The sequence below is a fragment of the Balaenoptera musculus genome, chromosome X, assembly GCF_009873245.2.
Source record: "Balaenoptera musculus isolate JJ_BM4_2016_0621 chromosome X, mBalMus1.pri.v3, whole genome shotgun sequence".
NCBI classification, from domain to species: Eukaryota; Metazoa; Chordata; class Mammalia; order Artiodactyla; family Balaenopteridae; genus Balaenoptera; species Balaenoptera musculus.
In genome coordinates this window covers 104,163,212-104,182,362 of record NC_045806.1, presented here as the reverse complement: position 1 = coordinate 104,182,362, position 19,151 = coordinate 104,163,212, and the positions used below count along the sequence as shown (strand labels likewise).

General features: G+C 45.1%; 1 protein-coding gene across 1 annotated transcript in view; it reads left to right on the top strand.

The window, feature by feature from the left end:
• The window catches only part of TENM1 (teneurin transmembrane protein 1), a 786,103-nt gene that overhangs the window by 745,304 nt on the left and 21,648 nt on the right, over positions 1-19,151 (top strand). The window contains exons 27-29 of the mRNA XM_036840114.1: positions 1,543-2,053; positions 13,485-13,657; positions 14,806-15,041. Coding sequence (XP_036696009.1) covers positions 1,543-2,053; positions 13,485-13,657; positions 14,806-15,041 — 920 coding nt within the window. The remainder of the gene's footprint in view (positions 1-1,542; positions 2,054-13,484; positions 13,658-14,805; positions 15,042-19,151) is intronic.

Sequence of the window (19,151 nt, the reverse complement as noted above, 5' to 3'; positions counted from 1 at the left end):
AGTAGAGAGACCACGTGTCTCAGTTATATCACCTTGCTGCTTTGAAGATAAACTAGTATAATAAAAGTTTTGGTACTCTAAGAAGTTAAGACCACTCTACAAATGTAAGATCATGATATTATTTGTACTTTGGAGAAAGGGAAGCTAGGTAAAACCTACATTTACTGATTTAGCTAAGGAAAAAATTACTTCCAATAAGTGACTGGTTTCCAGATTAACAATGTGAGCTATTTGAAACCCAAAGGGACTATCAGCAGGCTGCTTTCGGGATACAAGGGCAAAATTAAACCTCACAATGAGGGTTCTCAGGACATCAGTCTGCTACTTACATTGTTTTTTTTTTAATCCAAAATTTTCTCCATAACCAATAGTGCCCTTTACTTCCAATTGAAATAGGGGGGGAAAAAAAGAGCCTTTTCTCCAAAACACGGAGTGGATATTCCAGACAGTAAACAGTCCTGTAAATGTCAATAGATGCATTTATTGCTGGTGCGTGGACATCCCTCCATGCTGCATGCAGCCCTATCAAACTGCTCATCCACGCCCAAATGGTTCTTTTAACCTTTGCCTTTCCTTGGGACAGAGGAATCAAGAGTGAGCAACTGGGTCAATATGACTTTTTTTTTTTTTTTTTTTATTGGTAGTAGGGTTTTATTTATTTATTTTTGGCTGTGCTGGGTCTTTGGTTCGTGCGAGGGCTTTCTCTAGTTGCGGCAAGTGGGGGCCACTCTTCATCGCGGTGCGGGGACCGCTCTTCATCGCGGTGCGCGGGCCTTTCACTATCGCGGCCCCTCCCGTTGCGGGGCACAGGCTCCAGACGCGCAGGCTCAGTAGTTGTGGCTCACGGGCCCAGCTGCTCCGTGGCATGTGGGATCTTCCCAGACCAGGGCTCGAACCCGTGTCCCCTGCATTAGCAGGCAGACTCTCAACCACTGCGCCACCAGGGAAGCCCCAATATGACTTTTGATTGATATTTCCAATGTTTTCCTAGACAACTAGTTTTATAGTTATTTTGCTAATTGATATCTTTCTTTCAAGGCAAAACTGGAATGTTTATTCCAGTTATCAAATTTGATGTTCTGAATCATTGTCGCACTTGCAGACTTAGTGTACTTTGACAATGTGACAATGAAAGTTAACAGAAGAAAGGTGTCTGGGCACAGTAGGACTGGAAAGCCCTGAGATAGATACTATGAGCATGGACAAGTGTTAAGTCTCTGGATTTCCAGCCAGATTTGGGGTGGCTGTCATCATTTGCTGTTTTTGTATCCTTCGATGCAATAGATACAGAAGAGCAGGATTGACGATTTCACAAAATTGGTGTTAACTGAGAGGATTGCATCTCACTGTTCATCTTCAGTGGCACTGACTCAAGAATTGTGAATAATGGGTTTCAAATATCCAGCTGGGGCATGTGGAGAATGTTGGTTCACTGATTGTTCCCTTTAAAATGATTCTTGATGCACAGCGATTTCTGTATACGGTATGTTTGTATAAATGCTTGTGACCACAACTATTAACATCAGGGTCTTTCTCCCACAGGTGATGGTGGCTATGCCAAAGATGCAAAGATGAAAGCCCCTTCCTCCTTAACAGTGTCACCTGATGGTACCCTCTACGTGGCAGACCTTGGGAATGTTCGAATTCGTACCATTAGCAGGAACCAAGCCCACTTGAATGACATGAACCTTTATGAGATTGCGTCACCTGCTGATCAGGAACTGTACCAGTTCACTGTCAATGGAACCCACCTGCACACCTTGAACTTGATAACGAGGGACTATGTGTATAACTTCACCTACAATGCCGAAGGCGACTTGGGTGCGATTACCAGCAGCAACGGCAATTCTGTGCACATTCGCCGAGACGCAAGCGGGATGCCCCTTTGGCTTGTGGTGCCTGGCGGGCAGGTGTACTGGCTGACCATAAGCAGCAACGGAGTCCTGAAAAGAGTGTCAGCCCAAGGCTACAATCTGGCCTTGATGACCTATCCAGGAAACACGGGGCTTCTGGCTACCAAAAGTAACGAAAATGGATGGACAACCGTTTATGAGTAAGTTTCTAATTCTCAACATGGGCTTTGTTAGGTTTGTATTTGCAATTGTATTACAGTGGGAAAATGACTTAGTAATTGCTGAGTGTTGCATGCTATTTTCTCCTAACAGCCACAATAAAAAAAAAAAAAAAAAAGTCAAGGAGAAAATTTTACCCAACTCCTAGGCTTCGAACCCATTTCTCCAGAGCACTTTTGCAGAGCATAAGAATAAAAACATAGGCTGAATGAAGAATCAAGCGTGGCGCTGCACGAGACAAGAATGAGGCGGAAGTCCATGTGCTCGAGCTGGGAAAACAAGGGAAAATTTCATTTAAATGACAAAGCTAGAAAATAGTTCTAAAGTAGCAAAGAAGCAGTGTAGTTTAACTAGTATTTATTTATTTTTTTTAAAAAATATTTATTTATTTATTTTTGGCTGTGTTGGGTCTTCGTTTCTGTGCGAGGGCTTTCTCTAGTTGCGGCAAGCGGGGGCCACTCTTCATCACGGTGCACGGGCCTCTCACTATCGTGGCCTCTCTTGTTGCGGAGCACAGGCTCCAGACGCGCAGGCTCAGTAGTTGTGGCTCACGGGCCTAGCTGCTCTGCGGCATGTGGGATCTTCCCAGACCAGGGCTCGAACCCGTGTCCCCTGCATTGGCAGACAGATTCTCAACCACTGCGCCACCAGGGAAGCCCAACTAGTATTTATTGATCCCTGTGGGGTTTAATGAATGTGTGCGCAGCCCAGCCCAGCCCAACTCAGTTTAAGTTGTGAAATGACGTGGGGCAAATGCTGAAACAGGAGAAGCTGCACTCCACTGGCTGCTTCTGGGAAATGTGGAGTCAAAAGCTTCAGTACAGGCCTGCGCCCTCCCCCCAGTTTCCCTGCACAAGGCAAAGACTCCAACACATTTGGGTATTCACAGACCGGATCTGTGATAACTTTGTGTAACTGGGAATTAACAGAAGGTGTGTCTGACAGCAGGCTACTAGGAGGTGTCCTGTCATGGAAATAGAGACCATCGTCCTTGCCTTTTAAGGCTGGACAACGTTATTTGCAAGTCAACCCATTTAGAAAGCTAGTTTGTGAGCACTCGGCAAGCATCTTCCCCACGAAGGGAATTGCTGAATTTTTAACCAGTTTACCAAGTGAAGATAATCCATGGAACTGAACTCAGAGCCTGAAATGGCATTCAAGTTGAGGAACGTGAGAAGCGGAGATACTAAATACGAGGAGTTCCAGGTGTGACTCTTCCGTGAGGATGTAGGGAATATGAAGAGAATAGATCCCACGAAACCCTCCTGAGGAAAGGGACAAAACAGTTGGCCTGCAAGTGTTGGATCATTTCCCAAAGAAATGCCACTTATACAAAAGAGCTGGACAGCTATTTTAGTTTCACGGAGAAAAATGTATTCAGTTTCTGTTGCAGGTCTTCCTCTATTTCTTGAAAAATTTCTCTTACATCTTAATAAAAGTAATAAAAGCTACTGTTCACTGAGGGTTTACTATGTGCTAGGTCCTAGGGTAGGTGATTTACATAAAGTATTTTGTTTGATCCCCAAAATAACAACATGGGGTACGTGCTCCCAGTTTGCCTATTTTATGGATGAGGAAACTGAGGCCCAGCATGGTGAGCTTGTCCTGATTCACACAGATGTCCAGGATTCAAACTCCAACAGTCTGACTCAAGAGCCCACATTTTGAAATATACTACCCTTAAGAAAGATAAAAGTTCTAATGAGAATATCTTTTTTAAAAAATTCACGCAAGGTCACACTGCAGCTGAAATTAGACAAATAACTATTTTGAAAGCTAATGGTTAAATTCAGTTAAGCAACAAGAAATGGCAGAATTATTAACTAGTTTTCAAAATAACCAGTTCAACCGTTCACTAATTTACCAATTATCACATTGTACACTTGAAATACATGCAATTTTATTTGTCAGTTATACCTCAATAAAACGAGAGAAAAAAACCCCACAAAATAACCCGTTTAACCATTCATTTATTTATTCAACAAATATTTGCTAAGCAGCTAGTATATGCCTGGCAGTGTTCTGGTGCTGGGGATATAGCCGTGAACAAGACAGATACAAATCCCTACCTTCATAGCGCTCACATTGTACTGGAGGGAGACAAGTAAAATGCACAGAACTTCAGATGGTGATAAGTTCTGCGGAGGAAATAAAGCAGGGTCAGGGGGAATCAAGATTTGGGGGCAGAAGGGGGTTTTATTTCAGGTTGGGTGGTCAGGGAAGGCCTCACTCAGAAGGTGACATTTGAGTAAAGGCCTGTAGGAGGTGAGGGAGTGAGTCGTGTGGGTATCTGGGGGGGAGGAAGGGGGAAAACATTGCAAGCAGAGTGAACAGCAAGTGCAAAGGCCCTGCAGCAGGAACAAATCTGACATGTTCAAGGAATAGTAAGGCAGCCACTGTGACTGGAGTGGAGTGAACAAGTGGCCAGGGCCACTTCACATAGGGCTTTGCAAGCCTCTGTAAAGACTTTGACTCTGAGTAAAAGGTGGGACCACCGGAGAGCTTCAAGTAAAGGAGTGACAGAATCTGCCTTACATTTTTAAAGAATCACTCTGTATTGAAAACAGACTGTATGGTGGAAGTAGAGGAACCTAATGGAGGGAGGGGGCTATTGCAATAATCCAGGCAAAATGGTGACTTAGACCAGGGAGTGAGGGCAGTAAGTGATAATATTCTAAATATATTTTGACAATAGAGCTGTCAGGACTGACAGATGGGATGTGGGGTATGAGAAAAAAAAAGGGTCAGAAATAACTCCAAAGTTTTTGGCCTGAGCAAGTGGGTGTTGGACTTTCCATTTACCAGGATGGGGAAGACCAGGCAAGGAGTACATGATACTGGGTGGGAGTTCAGGGTTGGATATGATCAGTTTAGACATCCAAGGGAAAATATCAAGTTGGCAATTGGATTTATGAGTCTGGAATTGAGGGGAGAGGCTGGAGATGTGAAATTTGGAGATCCAAATTTGGCGTCCACCAGTGTTTTGATTGTGTTTAAAGCCACGAGATCTTCATGGAAAAGTGAGTGTAGTCAAGGAAGAAAAGAGATCTGATGATGGAACCTAGAGCACCCCAACATTGAGTTGAAGATATGAAGAGGAACCAGCAAAAGACACTGAGAAAGAAAGTCCAGTGAAGTAGGAAGAAAACAAGGAGAGTGGGACGTCCTGGGAGCGAAGTAAAACAAGTGACGCAAGGAGGAAGGAGTGATCAGCCATGTCAAATACTCCTGATAAGTCAAGTAAGATAAGCACGGAGAATTGACCGTTCCATCCAACACTGTGGAGATCATTGTTTACCTTCACAAGAACAGGTGCTGTGGGCACTGGGGGACAGAAGCTTTAGCAGAGGAGGTTTAAGAGAGAATGGAGGGCTTCCCTGGTGGTGCAGTGGTTGAGAATCCGCCTGCCAATGCAGGGGACACGGGTTCGAGCCCTGGTCTGGGAAGATCCCACATGCCGCGGAGCAACTGGGCCCGAGAGCCACAGCTGCTGAGCCTGCGCGTCTGGAGCCTGTGCTCCGCAACGAGAGAGGCCGCGATGGTGAGAGGCCCGCGCACCGCGATGAAGAGTGGCCCCCGCTCGCCGCAACTGGAGAGGGCCCTCGCACAGAAACGAAGACCCAACACAACCAAAAATAAATAAATAAATAAATAAATAAATAAATAAATAAATTAAAAAAAAAAAAAAAAAAAAAAGAGAGAATGGATACACACATGTTCACAGCAGTGTTATTCATAATAGCCAAGAAGTGTAGAGAACCGTGTCCATCAAGTCATGAATGACCAAACGAAATGTGGTGTATCCATACAATGTGATATTATTCATCCATGAAAAGGAATGAAGTTCTGGTACATGCTACAGCATGGATGAACCTCAAAGACATTATGCTAACTGAAAGAAGCCAGACACAAAAGGACAAATATTATATAGTTCCGTTTATATGAGATATCCAGAAAAGGCAAATTCATAGAGACAAAGTATAACAGATTAGCAGTTGCCAAGAACTAGGGAGAGGAGTGAATGGGGAGTGACTGCTAATGAGTACAGGGTTTATTTTGGGGGTGATGGAAATGTTCTAGAAATGGTGCTGATGGTTGCACACGTTGTGAATGTGCTGAAAGCCACTGAATTGTGTACTGTGTACTTTTAAATGGTGAATTTTATGCTATGTTAATTATATTTCAATAATAATAATCATAATAATAGAGAGAGCAACTGGGAGGAGAGTTTGGGGACAAAGAGTAAAGAACTCTTCTGAAGATCCCTGCTGTAACGAGGAGCAGAGAAATGGGAGCAGGGGGGGAACAGAGTAATCAGAAGGAGGTTTTTAAAATGAAAGAAATAATGGTACATTTGTGTGCTGATGAAAATAATCCAGTACAGAGGGGGAAATTGATGATGTCAGATAGAGAACAGAATGTTGTAGTCGGATGGTTTGTGGTCCCGGCGGATACTTACAGCAAGCGGAGCCCAGGCCTGTTAACCAGGACTCGGCTGGCAGTGAGAAAAAAGTAGCATCTAACATCATTGTTGTTGGGTAACCAATCTTGAGGCATTAAGAGATGAGAAACACAGGCACTCACGTGGGGGTAATCATGGAATTTTATGGCCACAAGGAGACATCAGAGGTCACTTTACACATAAGGAAACGGAGGCCCAGAGTAGGGGACTAATTTGCCCATTCACGTTGCTGGTTGGCTGGGTCTAGAGGCGGATCTTTGAGCTTCTAGCCCACTGCTCTTTCCACCACTACCCCACTGCCTTCCAGAGAAGGGAAGAGGATTTGGGATTACAAGAGTGACCATGGGAAGTCTGGGGAGCTAGAAGATTTCGGCTGCAGTAGCAGGACAAGAGGAGTATGAGAGCGCCATGAAAGAGAAAGGGAGGCTGAATAGCCGTTTCGTCCTTGTCCCACCTTCTCAACTCCAGCCAGTATTATGCCGAAACCCTCTGTGGAGAGGAGAAGTTTCCTCTTCCTCCTGAAGCAGTGCATTCTGTCCCCAGCGGAATGCTGTCCCTGTCAGTTCTTGCCTGTACATATCGGAATGAGCAATTTCCCAACCTTTGAAATGAAACTAATTCTTCCCAGTCTACTCTGTACAAACTCTGGCTTCTTTCACTGTTATCCTCCAGCACTTTAGCCGGTTCTGAGCGCTCCTTCGAGGTTTTCCTTCTCCTTCTGAAGCCAGGGAGCACCGAATGGGACCTACTCTTCCAGTCAGGGTTACAGCCATGCTGAGGTCGGAAGAAGGGGGCCTTGGGCCACTGTTACCAGGCCCTCCTAAAAGAACTTGAGCGTTGCTCTGAGGTGAGAGAGAGGCTGCCTTCTTTGGCCAAAAGGTGACAAATCCTTTGCCAAGGTGGACGTCAGATTTCTGTTCTGAGACGAGAAACAGAAGCAGAAGTTGGAAGGATGGAAGACTGCTGCATAGAGGTAGCTAAGCCAGTAATCCATTCAACTTTCGGTCGGCAACGACGGCAGGGAGAAATGACACAGATGACCCTGAACAGTGTGCACAGTCCAAATGGGATTTTAAAATGCATCTGGTGCCGTGGTAGTATGTGGGCTTGTCTTGTGTAGTGTGATGTTGTTTAAATAGTTCATTGCTTTTCATAATTCCGTTTGACTTGGACCAGGATCAAAGTTGCACACCCCAAGTATTAGTACTTGATGCTTGACTGCCCTTAAGTGTCCTGAGTGTCAGGGGAAAAGCTGACCACAGAGAAATGGCTAACAGGGAGGTGACTGTCAAAACAGAACTAGGAACGAGGCAGGGGTTCTGGCCCGAGGGGCTGGCGGGCTCCTAATTGCAATGACCCTGCCCCAGCAGAGCTGCAGCAATAGCCAGGATGCCCTTGCTTGTTTCGCAAGCATTTCCCTGGCAAAGGCTTCTGCTACGCTCAACTGAAACGGTCCCAGACTGAGGCCAAAGTGTCAGTTTTGTCACTGCTGCCAGTGCCGGCCGAGCTGACAGTTCCTCAGGCCCTTGACCTTTGTGGGAGCATGATCTCTTGATCCCTGGTTTTCTGTGCTCTATCTCGGGACTTGGTTCGCACATTCCCCACCCCAACCCCCCAAGAAAACGCCATTCACTGACAACTTGAAATGCCCTCACGATAGCCCTGGGTGCCTTCTAGGCTGTTTTACAAATGCTCAGTCTTACGGAAGATGGCTAGCGGGAGCTTCTCGCTCCTCCCTGATAAGATTAGCGGAACGGGGGCGGGGAGCGGGGAGGCGGGGCAAGGTAAACAAGCCTCGTCCCTGGGTGAGATATTTGCCTAAGCAGAGGATGTGATTCCCATGCAGAACTGGTTGTGTAAGTGAATAGTCAGTCCAAACACATCGAAGTGTTTCCAGTGCTTTTGAGAATCTCAGAGTAGGGAGGGAACTAAGGCACCACATGGTTCAGCCCCCTGCCTCTGGGCAGGTGAGGGATTTCATTTAAGCAAGAAGAACGTAGACTTGCCAACAGTTCCTTCAGGACTCCAGAGACAGACTGGACACCTTTGCTCAGTCCCCTCCCCTTGTGCTTCATGCCCTTGATAAGGCTCAAGAATGGGCAGAGAGAACTGTCGTGGCTCATGCTGGGGAGAGAGAACTACCGAAGAGAAAGGGACTGAACAGAAGGAAGAGAGGCTGCTGGCCGAACGAGCTTTCCGAGCCTGGCTGGGAAGATGCACCTCACGGGACGTCCGTGAAAGCTAAGCCTCCGCACCACCTGGGATGGCTCTGTCTATCCTCTCACCACGCTGACTCTCGTCCACACCCCTTCCTTCCCATTTCCACTGGCAGATCCTGTTTCTCTCATTCAACGAGTATATGCAGTGAGAGTCTGCTCTGGGCCACACACCGAAAATACAGAGGTGATGAGACACTGTGCCCTCTCTCTAAAGATGCGAGAGTTTACAACCTAGGAAGGAAGACTGGTCCCAATGACAGGCGATCACAGTGCACTTCATAAAGTCAGGAGGCCACCATCTTCTCTTACACAAGCTGAGGCGTTAGCCTCCCAACAGGTTTCCCTGTTCCATAGCTTCCCTTCCGAGATTCACTGCCACCAAAGAACTGCTTGAATCATACTGTTCTCTCCCTGAAGAGCTTCCTGTGCCTCTCCGTTGTCTACTGACTGCATGCTTTCCTCCAGAGCCTGACACCCCAGTTTCCCCGTGCTCTGCTTCCAACGTGCCTCTCCGGCCTCATCTCCCACTCCCCTCCGAGAGGACCCTTGTGCTCCAGCATCCTGCTTCCCTCGGTGGTCATCCCAGCCACCAGTGTGCCTGCCTTTGGAATGCCTTCCTCCCGTCCCCAGTCTCTACCTATCAAGGGATTGATCTCCAGCTACCCTCCAGGATTCAAATACCACCTCCTTCTCTTCCTTCTCTTCTGCTCAGCCTGCCTGGAAATAACTTCTGCCTCTTCTGAGCTTCTGCAGCTCCTTGTTTACAGAAGTATATGGCAATATTCTGACATCAGAGTGATTTGTGTGCGTATCTTATCTACACTACTAGACTTTGAATTTCATTCACCACAGTATCCCCAGTACCTAGCACAAGACTGATATTTATTGAATGAAGGACAAGTGAAGATAGAAGGGCATTATGGACTTGGGCTGAATCATAGGAAGCCACATGAAGTTATTGGTGAAGAAAGGGCAATCCAGTATTTCCTAAAGAATGCTTATTAGGTTGGTCAGGTTTCTGGCATGAGAGGGTAAAGAGGGTCTATTTCCTTTAAAAAAAAATAAGTAATGAATTTTTCTTCTATAATCTTCAATATTTTCTTAAAAGCAAAGATGGAGGAGCTCCTAGTTTTTACCCTGCATGGTTTAGCTCTGGCTTACATAGTCCTCAAGGGAAAGGGCAGGCCACCCCTTATGAGAAAATATCAGACCAAATATATTTTTAATAATGTGTAAATATCATCTCCCCTAATATAAACTATGTGTTCCTCAAGGACAAGAATGAATTCTGAATTGCCTTTACAAATGTTTCCTTTGATCCACGGGGACATGTGTGTGCGCACGCACACAGTGGAACTCTGTAAAATCAGGGACGGGAAGGGACAAGGTGATGGCAAATCTCCTCTTACCAAGCTCACTCCTGATGACCATGAAGGCAACAGTCAATGCCTGATCACACAATTCACCAACCAGAATTTGCAGCGCAGGGTAGGGAGGGGGAGTGGGGGCAGGGAGGTGGAAGTTACGACCCTGTTATGGCCTGAGGGGATCAGTTGCAGCATATTGGCTTGTGTTCTCTGCACCAAAGGACGCAGGCACCAGAGGGAAACCCACAGAACAGTGTAAGAGGTTTTGATTAAACTTGTTTCTTTGACATTCAGTCTGGAAACATGCAGTCCCCTGTGATGGAGGGGAAACAACAACAACAAGAACAAAAAACCTCAAGCAAGCCATAAGAAATCAAAGGCTTCCTTTATTTCTTATCCAGTTTGGAGCAATCTTTCCAAAGTTGTGGGATCTGCCTGTTGCTCTTCCTTTGAACATGACCCCATAGAAAAGACTTGGGCCTGTAGGTTTTGACCGAGCCCGAGAGAGACACCACACTGCAGATACCACCAAATGCCATTGCTTTGACTGTGACTAGCAGAATTGGGGTGGGTGAGTGTACTGGGGGGTAGAGTGCTTTGTTTTTTGGGGGTTTTCCCCTTCAGTTTTACTGAGATATAATTGACATACTGCTATATAAGTTTAAGGCATGCAGCATAATGACTTGATTTATATATATTGCAAAATGATGACGACCGTAAGTTTAGTGAATGTCCGTCATCTCATATAGATACAAAAAAAAAAAAAGAAGAAAAATATTTTTTTCCTTCTGATGAGAACTTTTAGGATTTACTTTCTTAGGAACTTGCATACATACCACACAGCAGTTAACTATTGTCGTGTTGTACATTGCATCCCCAGTACTTAAGTATCTTTCTTATGACTGGAAGTTTCAACCTTCTGACCACCTCTGTCCCATTCCTCCACCCACCCCCCGCCTCTGGTAACCACAAATCTGATCTCTCTTTCTATGAGTTTTGTGTGTTCAGATTTTTTGGTTTTGTTTTTTTTTAGATTCCACATATAAGTGAGATCATACAGTATTTGTCTTACTCTGTCTGATTTATTTCACTTAGCATAACGCCCTCAAGGTAGAGTGCTTTGTTTATGATAAAGTCAAATGTACACTTTCAAATAAGGAGGCTTATCCAGCCACAGAAAGGAAATCAGACAATACAACTCTCTAGCTCTCTAGCGTCTGGGCAGGACTGTGGGAAATTCTACCTTATCCCCACCCCATTGCCTCTCTCACCAGACAAGGAGCCAAGCAGCAGCCTTTCAGCTACATCTATCCAGGGAATTACACCACAGGCCACTGCTGAGGTTCATTCAGATTTTTGACCTTTGCTCATGGATGGCTCAGTTAGCATCTGATCTTGTCATCTTGCCCTGAGAAGTAGGCACGACCACTGCCATCACCCTTCAATGAAATCTTGCTTTAAAACAAGGGGCTATGTGACTGGGAAAGAAAGAAACTGCCCTGAGCTGGAAAGTCCGTTGGAAACCTGCATGCGTAGCATCTTAGGTCAGATTTCCTGGAGGAATAATGAAGAGTGACCTTGCCAAGTGCTGAGGAAACCCTTTAGAAATCAGGAAAGGGAAACCAATGAGGCAGAGTTGCTGGTGATGGATGTGAAACAGAGAGGAACTGCCTGAGTAGTCCAGGCTGTGGGACCACAGTCTCCCTAGTGAGGGGGGCCTGCAGCAGCTTCTTTCTGTCTGCTGCCTGGAAACTCCTCCCTACAGGGAAAAGCAGGTTGGTACCTTGCAAGAATCAAAACTGGATATTGTTTTCCTCTCCTGGAAGGAAGACCAGGCAGACAAAGTCGGGGCTGTGTTAGGTGTTCAGGCCCTTCCATGCCCCTTTCTCATCAGGGGTCTTCTTGCAGCCACAGAGCCCCGAGCAGGCCATGGGCAAACGGGCTGAGCAGGGGGGAGGATTTTGCCATTAACCCCAGGCGCAAACAGCACCCTTCGGCCTTTCCTCGATAATGAGGTCTTAGCAGCATAGCAGCAACATGCCAATTACCGTTTTGACTGAAATCCATTTAAACAAAGGGTGCATCCAATTAAACAACTAGGGCTTGTCATATCTATGATGTCAAATGACCTATTTGATTATTTTTATTTGCATGCCTGACTGTTTTAACTGATAGCATGTGTGTGCACACTCATGTACACACAGAACTGAACTTGAGATGGCATTGTGTATAGCCTCAAGTTCAGTTTTGTCCTATAAAATAATGTCTAGCCCCTTTTCCCAAGCCTACCAAAGGCTGGTCTAAGTTTTAAAATTTCAGCAGCTATCCAGGCTGAGTTCTTTAAAGCGCAGTGGATTAACACTGAATCGCTCACTTTGGGTAAAAAGAATATAATTGTTTAACATTTTAAAAGCAAATAAAAGTACTTAACTATTTTGTAATTTGCAACTTGAAAACAGTAATGGGTTTCCAAGTGCATGTCCTTACTTTTAATGAAGTGTTTATTTTTCATGGTTCTATTGGCAATAAAAGAACAGCGCCACATCAAAAGGCTTCAGGGAAGCAGTTTCCATTTGGAGGACAGTGAGATTGCCAATAATTCTGATTTTTTTAAAAAAGTCAACTCACAAGACTATATTTCTAGATATAGGTTATTGCCTATTATCCCAGGTAATTATTTTTTTTTGGTCTCTTACTCATATAGGCAAATTGCAACACATTATGTACTATATTATAAAAAGATTAAAAAATTAAGTGACACTGAGATCAGGGGGCTCCAGAATGTTTTAATGAACATGTTTCCATTGTCTTCTGTGCTTGGTCATTTTGTTGGAAGAATGATTCATTCATTTCAGATTTGGCAACTTAAAGAGCAGCAAATGTAATTTTCCTATCAGAGTGCAAAATCAGTTTATTGGCCTTTTCAGGCTGGTGGGGGCGGGGCGGGGCGGGGCGGGGGACAGTCATGCCTCCTTTTTCTTTGTCAACAGCACCCTCTGCTGGTCCTTGTGACCCATCACATCTGATGGGATCGACCCAAATTGCAAACGGAGGGCTCCCTGCAACATTGCACACAGCAGGACATGATTCATAAATCAGTTTTCCACCCTAGTGATTCATTACCAGATATATTTTTTCTGTAAAACAGCACAGCTCAAGGAAGTCATCAAGAATTCAGAAGCAGCAAAAAATACCTTCGTTTGATTAATCATCTTTCTGACCTTTTTCTTCTTATTGAACAAGGTTAATAATACTTGTTATCACTCAAAGTTAAACTGTATTAACTGCCAAGTGATTTTTATTTCGCAAAAGCCTGTTATCACTGCCAAGAGACTTCAACGTTGGGATTGGTTACATTCCTCAGGTATGACCCCGAGGGGCATCTGACCAATGCAACGTTTCCCACTGGAGAGGTCAGCAGCTTCCACAGTGACCTGGAGAAGCTGACAAAAGTGGAGCTAGATACTTCCAACCGCGAAAACGTCCTCATGTCAACCAATTTGACAGCAACTAGTACCATATATATTTTAAAACAAGGTAAGAATATTTCCAACTTTGCCTGACTCTAACAGCATCTCTCTTACTTCTACCATCAAACCTCTGCACACCGTCAATGACTAGAATTCACTTTTGGCTGAGAAGATGACTTCTTCTCCCGATATTCCAGCTATGGAGGCTGAAACCCAGACAAAGTCACACCTTTCACAAAGTTCCTATAGCAACATTGGGCCATAACTCCCTGTGGGATTTATGAGGTTAAATCCCTGCCAAATCTACTCTTCCATCAAGTCATTTCCCAACACGCAGCTGTTTGTAGAGGTCTTTAAGCTCTGATTGGGTTATATTAAAGAAATGAAGTCTGTGTCCCATCTGAGATCAGCATTCTAGAGCAACGCTGACATGGGTGAATAAAAAGGATGAATGAGGATACACACCAAGCGGGAATATAAGGGAAATGAGAGAATTAAAAGCTCATTCTGTTCAAAGAGAGGAAAGTAAAGGAACGGAAGGAAAAAGAAGGAAGGGAGAGAGGGAAGGAAGAAAGGAAGGAAGGAAGGAGAGAGGGGGAGAAAGAGAGAGAGGAGTAAACAGGAAGGAAGGGAGGAAGGGAGGTGGATTTGGAAAGAACGTCTTGGAAGCTGAGGGAAGTGGACACAGAGAAATTGTTTTCTCTCTGCCCAGTCATTAAGGACTCTTTGTATTGTTAGGCTGAGCCACTCTAAGAGGCTCGGTGGCGACCTCTGTCAGCGTATCATTTTGTGGAGTCCAGCACCTGTGCTGGTGTCCCCAGGCAGTGATGATGCTGATTTCGACTTCATACTCTGCTCATTCTAGCTCCCAGCGTATCAAATGGAGGAGGCCAATCCACCAAGTCAGAAAGGCAGTTTGTGAGGGAATTCTTTAAAAATGAGAAAGTTTTTCAAAACCAAAACAGCCTGCAGTATTACACAGGAGTCTTTTATCCAAGAAACATAACAGCCCAGCTGTGAAAATAACGAGACCCAAACGGACAGAGAGTGTGTTGGCCTGTCAGAGTGGTTCTCTAGCCCAGAGGGCAGTTAGGTCCACGGCACCCCGCCTGCTCACCCTTTCCCAAACTTACCTCCTAAAGCTAAACTTGTCTCTCCTCTGCTTCTGTGCTTCCCTTTCTCCCCCCTCTTCCTCCTTGGCTCCTCTGTCTGCAGAAAATACCCAGAGTACCTATCGCGTGAGTCCAGACGGCTCCCTACGTGTCACTTTTGCCAGCGGGATGGAGATCAGCCTCAGCTCAGAGCCCCACATCCTGTCCGGGGCGGTCAACCCCACCCTGGGCAAATGCAACATCTCGCTGCCCGGAGAGCACAACGCCAACCTCATCGAGTGGCGGCAGCGGAAGGAGCAGAACAAAGGCAACATTTCAGCTTTTGAAAGAAGGCTGAGGGTAAGGCTCGACCTGATAGAAGCTATAGAATCGGTGTTTTAGTTTTGAAGACGGCAGAGCCTCCCTCATTGGAAGTCCCATTTATTTCTCCAAAGCTTTTCTAGCTGACTGACAAGCTTATATGATATACTAATTCAAGAGAGGGTGCTAATGGCTGATAATGGTTCAGTATCCTGAAATGAACATTCTAATAGGAGCTTTCTTTCTTTTCTTTTTTTATTTATTTTTTTAACATCTTTATTGGAGTATAATTGCTTTACAATGGTGTGTTAGTGTCTGCTTTATAACAAAGTGAATCAGTTATACATATACATATGTTCCCATATCTCTTCCCTCTTGCGTCTCCCTCCCTCCCACCCTCCCCATCCCACCCCTCTAGGTGGTCACAAAGCACCGAGCTGATCTCCCTGTGCTATGCGGCTGCTTCCCACTAGCTATCTATTTTACGTTTGGTAGTGTATATATGTCCATGCCACTCTCTCACTTTGTCACAGCTTACCCTTCCCCCTCTTAATAGGAGCTTTCTTTGTCATTAGCCAGCTAAAGTGCTCTGATAGTAGCAATTTCAGGCCCCAAGAACGTCTGGATCGAGAAATGTGTTTAGTTGGGAGGCCCTCCAGAATCCCTCACAAGGCCTGGAGATGGTCAGCAGGTCCACTGAGCTGTCCCAGACCCCTGCTTTGGGGTAGTTGATACTTATTTGGAAAGGCCAGGCAGGCACACACAGAAGAATGTGAGACATCAGGCAACATCTGGACAAAGGCAAGATAAAGGGCGAAAACAGTGAATGGTATCATTGTCATGAATATACATATTAAGGGCCAAAGGGGTCAAGGACTAGTACTCAGATTGGGCTAATGGTGCTCAGAGACAGCTGCCCGGGGGAACTGAAAGATCTGGGCGTTTGCAAGTTCTTACCAAGCACTGTTCACCACAGTTAACCAGGGATCTCTCAATCAAAGTTGCCTTTCTGCAGCACACGAAGCCTACAGACACCACAGCGCTCTGTCTACCTGTCCCTTCTTGAACATGAACCAATGTTAGGATGACGTGACCAACTTTCCAAGTATAGTAACATTCAATATCAGCCCGAGAGCAACTGCCAGCCTGAGGGAGATGATCACTCACTATTGAGGCCTGCTTTGAGCACCTGTGTCATGCCTGGGATACCTGGAACACTTGCATTTTCTTCACTCACAGTAAAATTTCACTCACAGTAAAAATGTGGTAACCTCTAGGCTTTGGCAATGCAACGCCAAACAACCACCCAATTCCAGTGACAAGCCGTCGAGTCAGTCCCATGGCTTGATACGGACAAAATGATCTACACTAGCGCTCACTTTCCAGTCAGTTCTGTTGGTAACACAAAGACGCAGACTTCCATGCTTGTTTTTTGTAACAGCTACTAAGGTTGTCTACATGCACAAGTCAATTTGTATGTTTTGATTCCATTGGCCAGAATATTTACTAGGTATGCCACTGAATCGGGAGGTGAAACCAGTCCAAATAGTCAAACCTGTCTGTGTGGCAGCAGTGAGGGTTTCTATCAGTGTTCTTGTAGAAATGGGATCTCCCGGGTAGAACCCTCCATGGGGAAGTCTTACAACTGGCTTAAGGAATGCCTTTATTTTCTTCACCTGTGAAATGAAATGTCATACTAGAGAAAAGTCAGAATTATCTACGTATGGCTCATCAACCTCATGGACTCACCCCAGAACAATTATATCAAATAAATGGTCTCTTAGTGCCTCCCCAGCTTATAGTCTGAATAAAACATTATGAATCATATCATACACTATGCAACTTTGGGATTTTCTATGCTTTAGGAGAACTCATTCTATACCATGTGACTTTAGTATTTTCCACTTTCTACGATCACCCACCCTGTTTTCTCCCTTCCATATGCACGGATAATGGAGAGAGACTGTAAATTGTAATTGGCACCTCATATCCCAAATTGTTCTTAATACTGAGAAGCTAATGGTCATAAAACATATGGGGGCTCTTTCATGTTGAGTAGAGTGAAGTGTTATTTAGTTAGTCCCATTTATAATTGACCCGTTTCCCATCCCGTGGTAGAGTTGAGCAGATTTGTGAAACGGCTTATAAGGGCAACAAATTCAGGGCCCTCTCCTCTATGACTTCTAGGGTTCTTCCTGAGGTCCTGGGACTGAAGAATGGCTAGGTGGTGTTACTGTACATGTCCCTAGAAATCTAACAACAATAACAATCCTTTACATATGTTTAGTGCCTTACAATTAATAAAATGCTTTCATAGTCAGGATTTTATTTGATCACCACAACCATCAATTATTTTTTATAAATTTATTTATTTATTTATATTTATTTTTGGCTGCATTGGGTCTCCGTTGCTGCGCACAGGCTTTCTCTAGTTGCAGCGAGCGGGGGCTACTCTTCGTTGTGGTGCGTGGGCTTCTCATTTCGGTGGCTTCTCCTGTTGTAGAGCACGGGCTTCAGTAGTTGTGGCACGCAGGCTCAGTAGTTGTGGCTCACGGGCTCTAGAGCGCAGACTCAGTAGTTGTGGTGCACGGGCTTAGTTGCTCTGCGACATGTGGGATCTTCCCGGACCAGGGCTCGAACCCGTGTTCCCTGCCTTGGCAGGCGGATTCTTAACCACTGCGCCACCAGGGAAGTCCAACAACCATCAATTATTGTTATTCCCAATTTACAGATAAGGAGACTAAGGCCCAGAGAGGTTAAGTGATTTGCCCAAAGTCAAACAGCTATTAAGGATCTGAGCCAGCACTAAAATGCAGGTCTTCTCCTAGCGCAGCACTCTTTCCACTACATCATGCTGTGCTGCCTTGTTCCTTAAAATAATTAATCTATAAATCATTGCCCCGCTCAGTGGAGCCACCTTGGCAGGGCCTGACTCCTCATTTCAGTGCTGACAAAAAGAGACAAATAATCGACTCTAATGTACTGGCAAGTGTGGGTGGTGCGGGACAACTGGCTGGCCTCCAGACGGGCAAAGTGTGGAGGAGGCAAGAGGAAGGAGGCTGTTTAACTGGGTAATTCTTACCTGCTCTCCCCATCCTTAGGCACTTTGGTGTATATTACTGCCTCAGTTTCCCCAGATTAGGCATATCCAATTTAATAGAATGAATACGCTCCCCAAAGGCAGGTGTGGATCCAGTTTTAACCAGGCAAATTCTTTTTCCTTACTGACTTTATTATTTCATAGATGGTGCCCCCTTCACTTATGGTAGCTTTCAAGGGGCAAGCTGCTGACACATGAGATGTAACTTTCTCTCTCTATGGGCCAAATATGCGGTGGCCCATTTGTAAACATCCATGTAAAGATTGAGGCTCTCTGGTGCCCTCAAGTACCTGGAGACCTTGTACTGAATCTTCTGTTTCTCCTGGTGGAGCTGCCGTTCCAGAGCTCTTCAGACAGAATAACAGGTTCAGATAGTCACACAACATAGAAACCCCTGCTGTCCTGGGGGAAATAGGGCTCCTCTTTGAAAAACCACACAAAGGTGTGCTTGTAATTTGCAAATGTGCTTGGGCAGCAGGTCATAAAACACTAATTGTTCGGGCACAGAATGACAGGTTCGTTTAAAGGCTCCCTTGGTAAGATGATGGACATCAAATGTTCCCCAAAGCTACCTATCACATCCACCCCAGACCTTCTAGGTGGAAAGAAAAAGAACTCAGAAAATGATAGACCTCTCTTGAAGATAAAGCAACAAGAGTTGCTTTTCTCCAACCATCGGTGATTTTTCTTTTTCATACACACTCGGGGTCCTCTTCAAGGTGAGGAAACAAACTGCTGGGAAACATGATATCCTGCTTAGCCTGAGCAGGCAAGGGATTTGTTACCTCTGGGCCATCCTGCACCAGCTCCATTAAGTGAAATAAATCACATTAACATCCTGAAATTTCATTTATTTTAAAAAGCCATTTCCCCCCCAACCTGAGTTGTATTTGAATCATCTTCCTTGCAAAGTACTTTCCCATCCAGTCTATGTATCTTCTCATCTGCTGCATCAGTCTGTCCCCATAAATACATTTCCCTGGACAATAGAGAAATTAGACATTCACCAAAAGCACACTGGTTTAGGAACTACATCCAGATTGCACCTT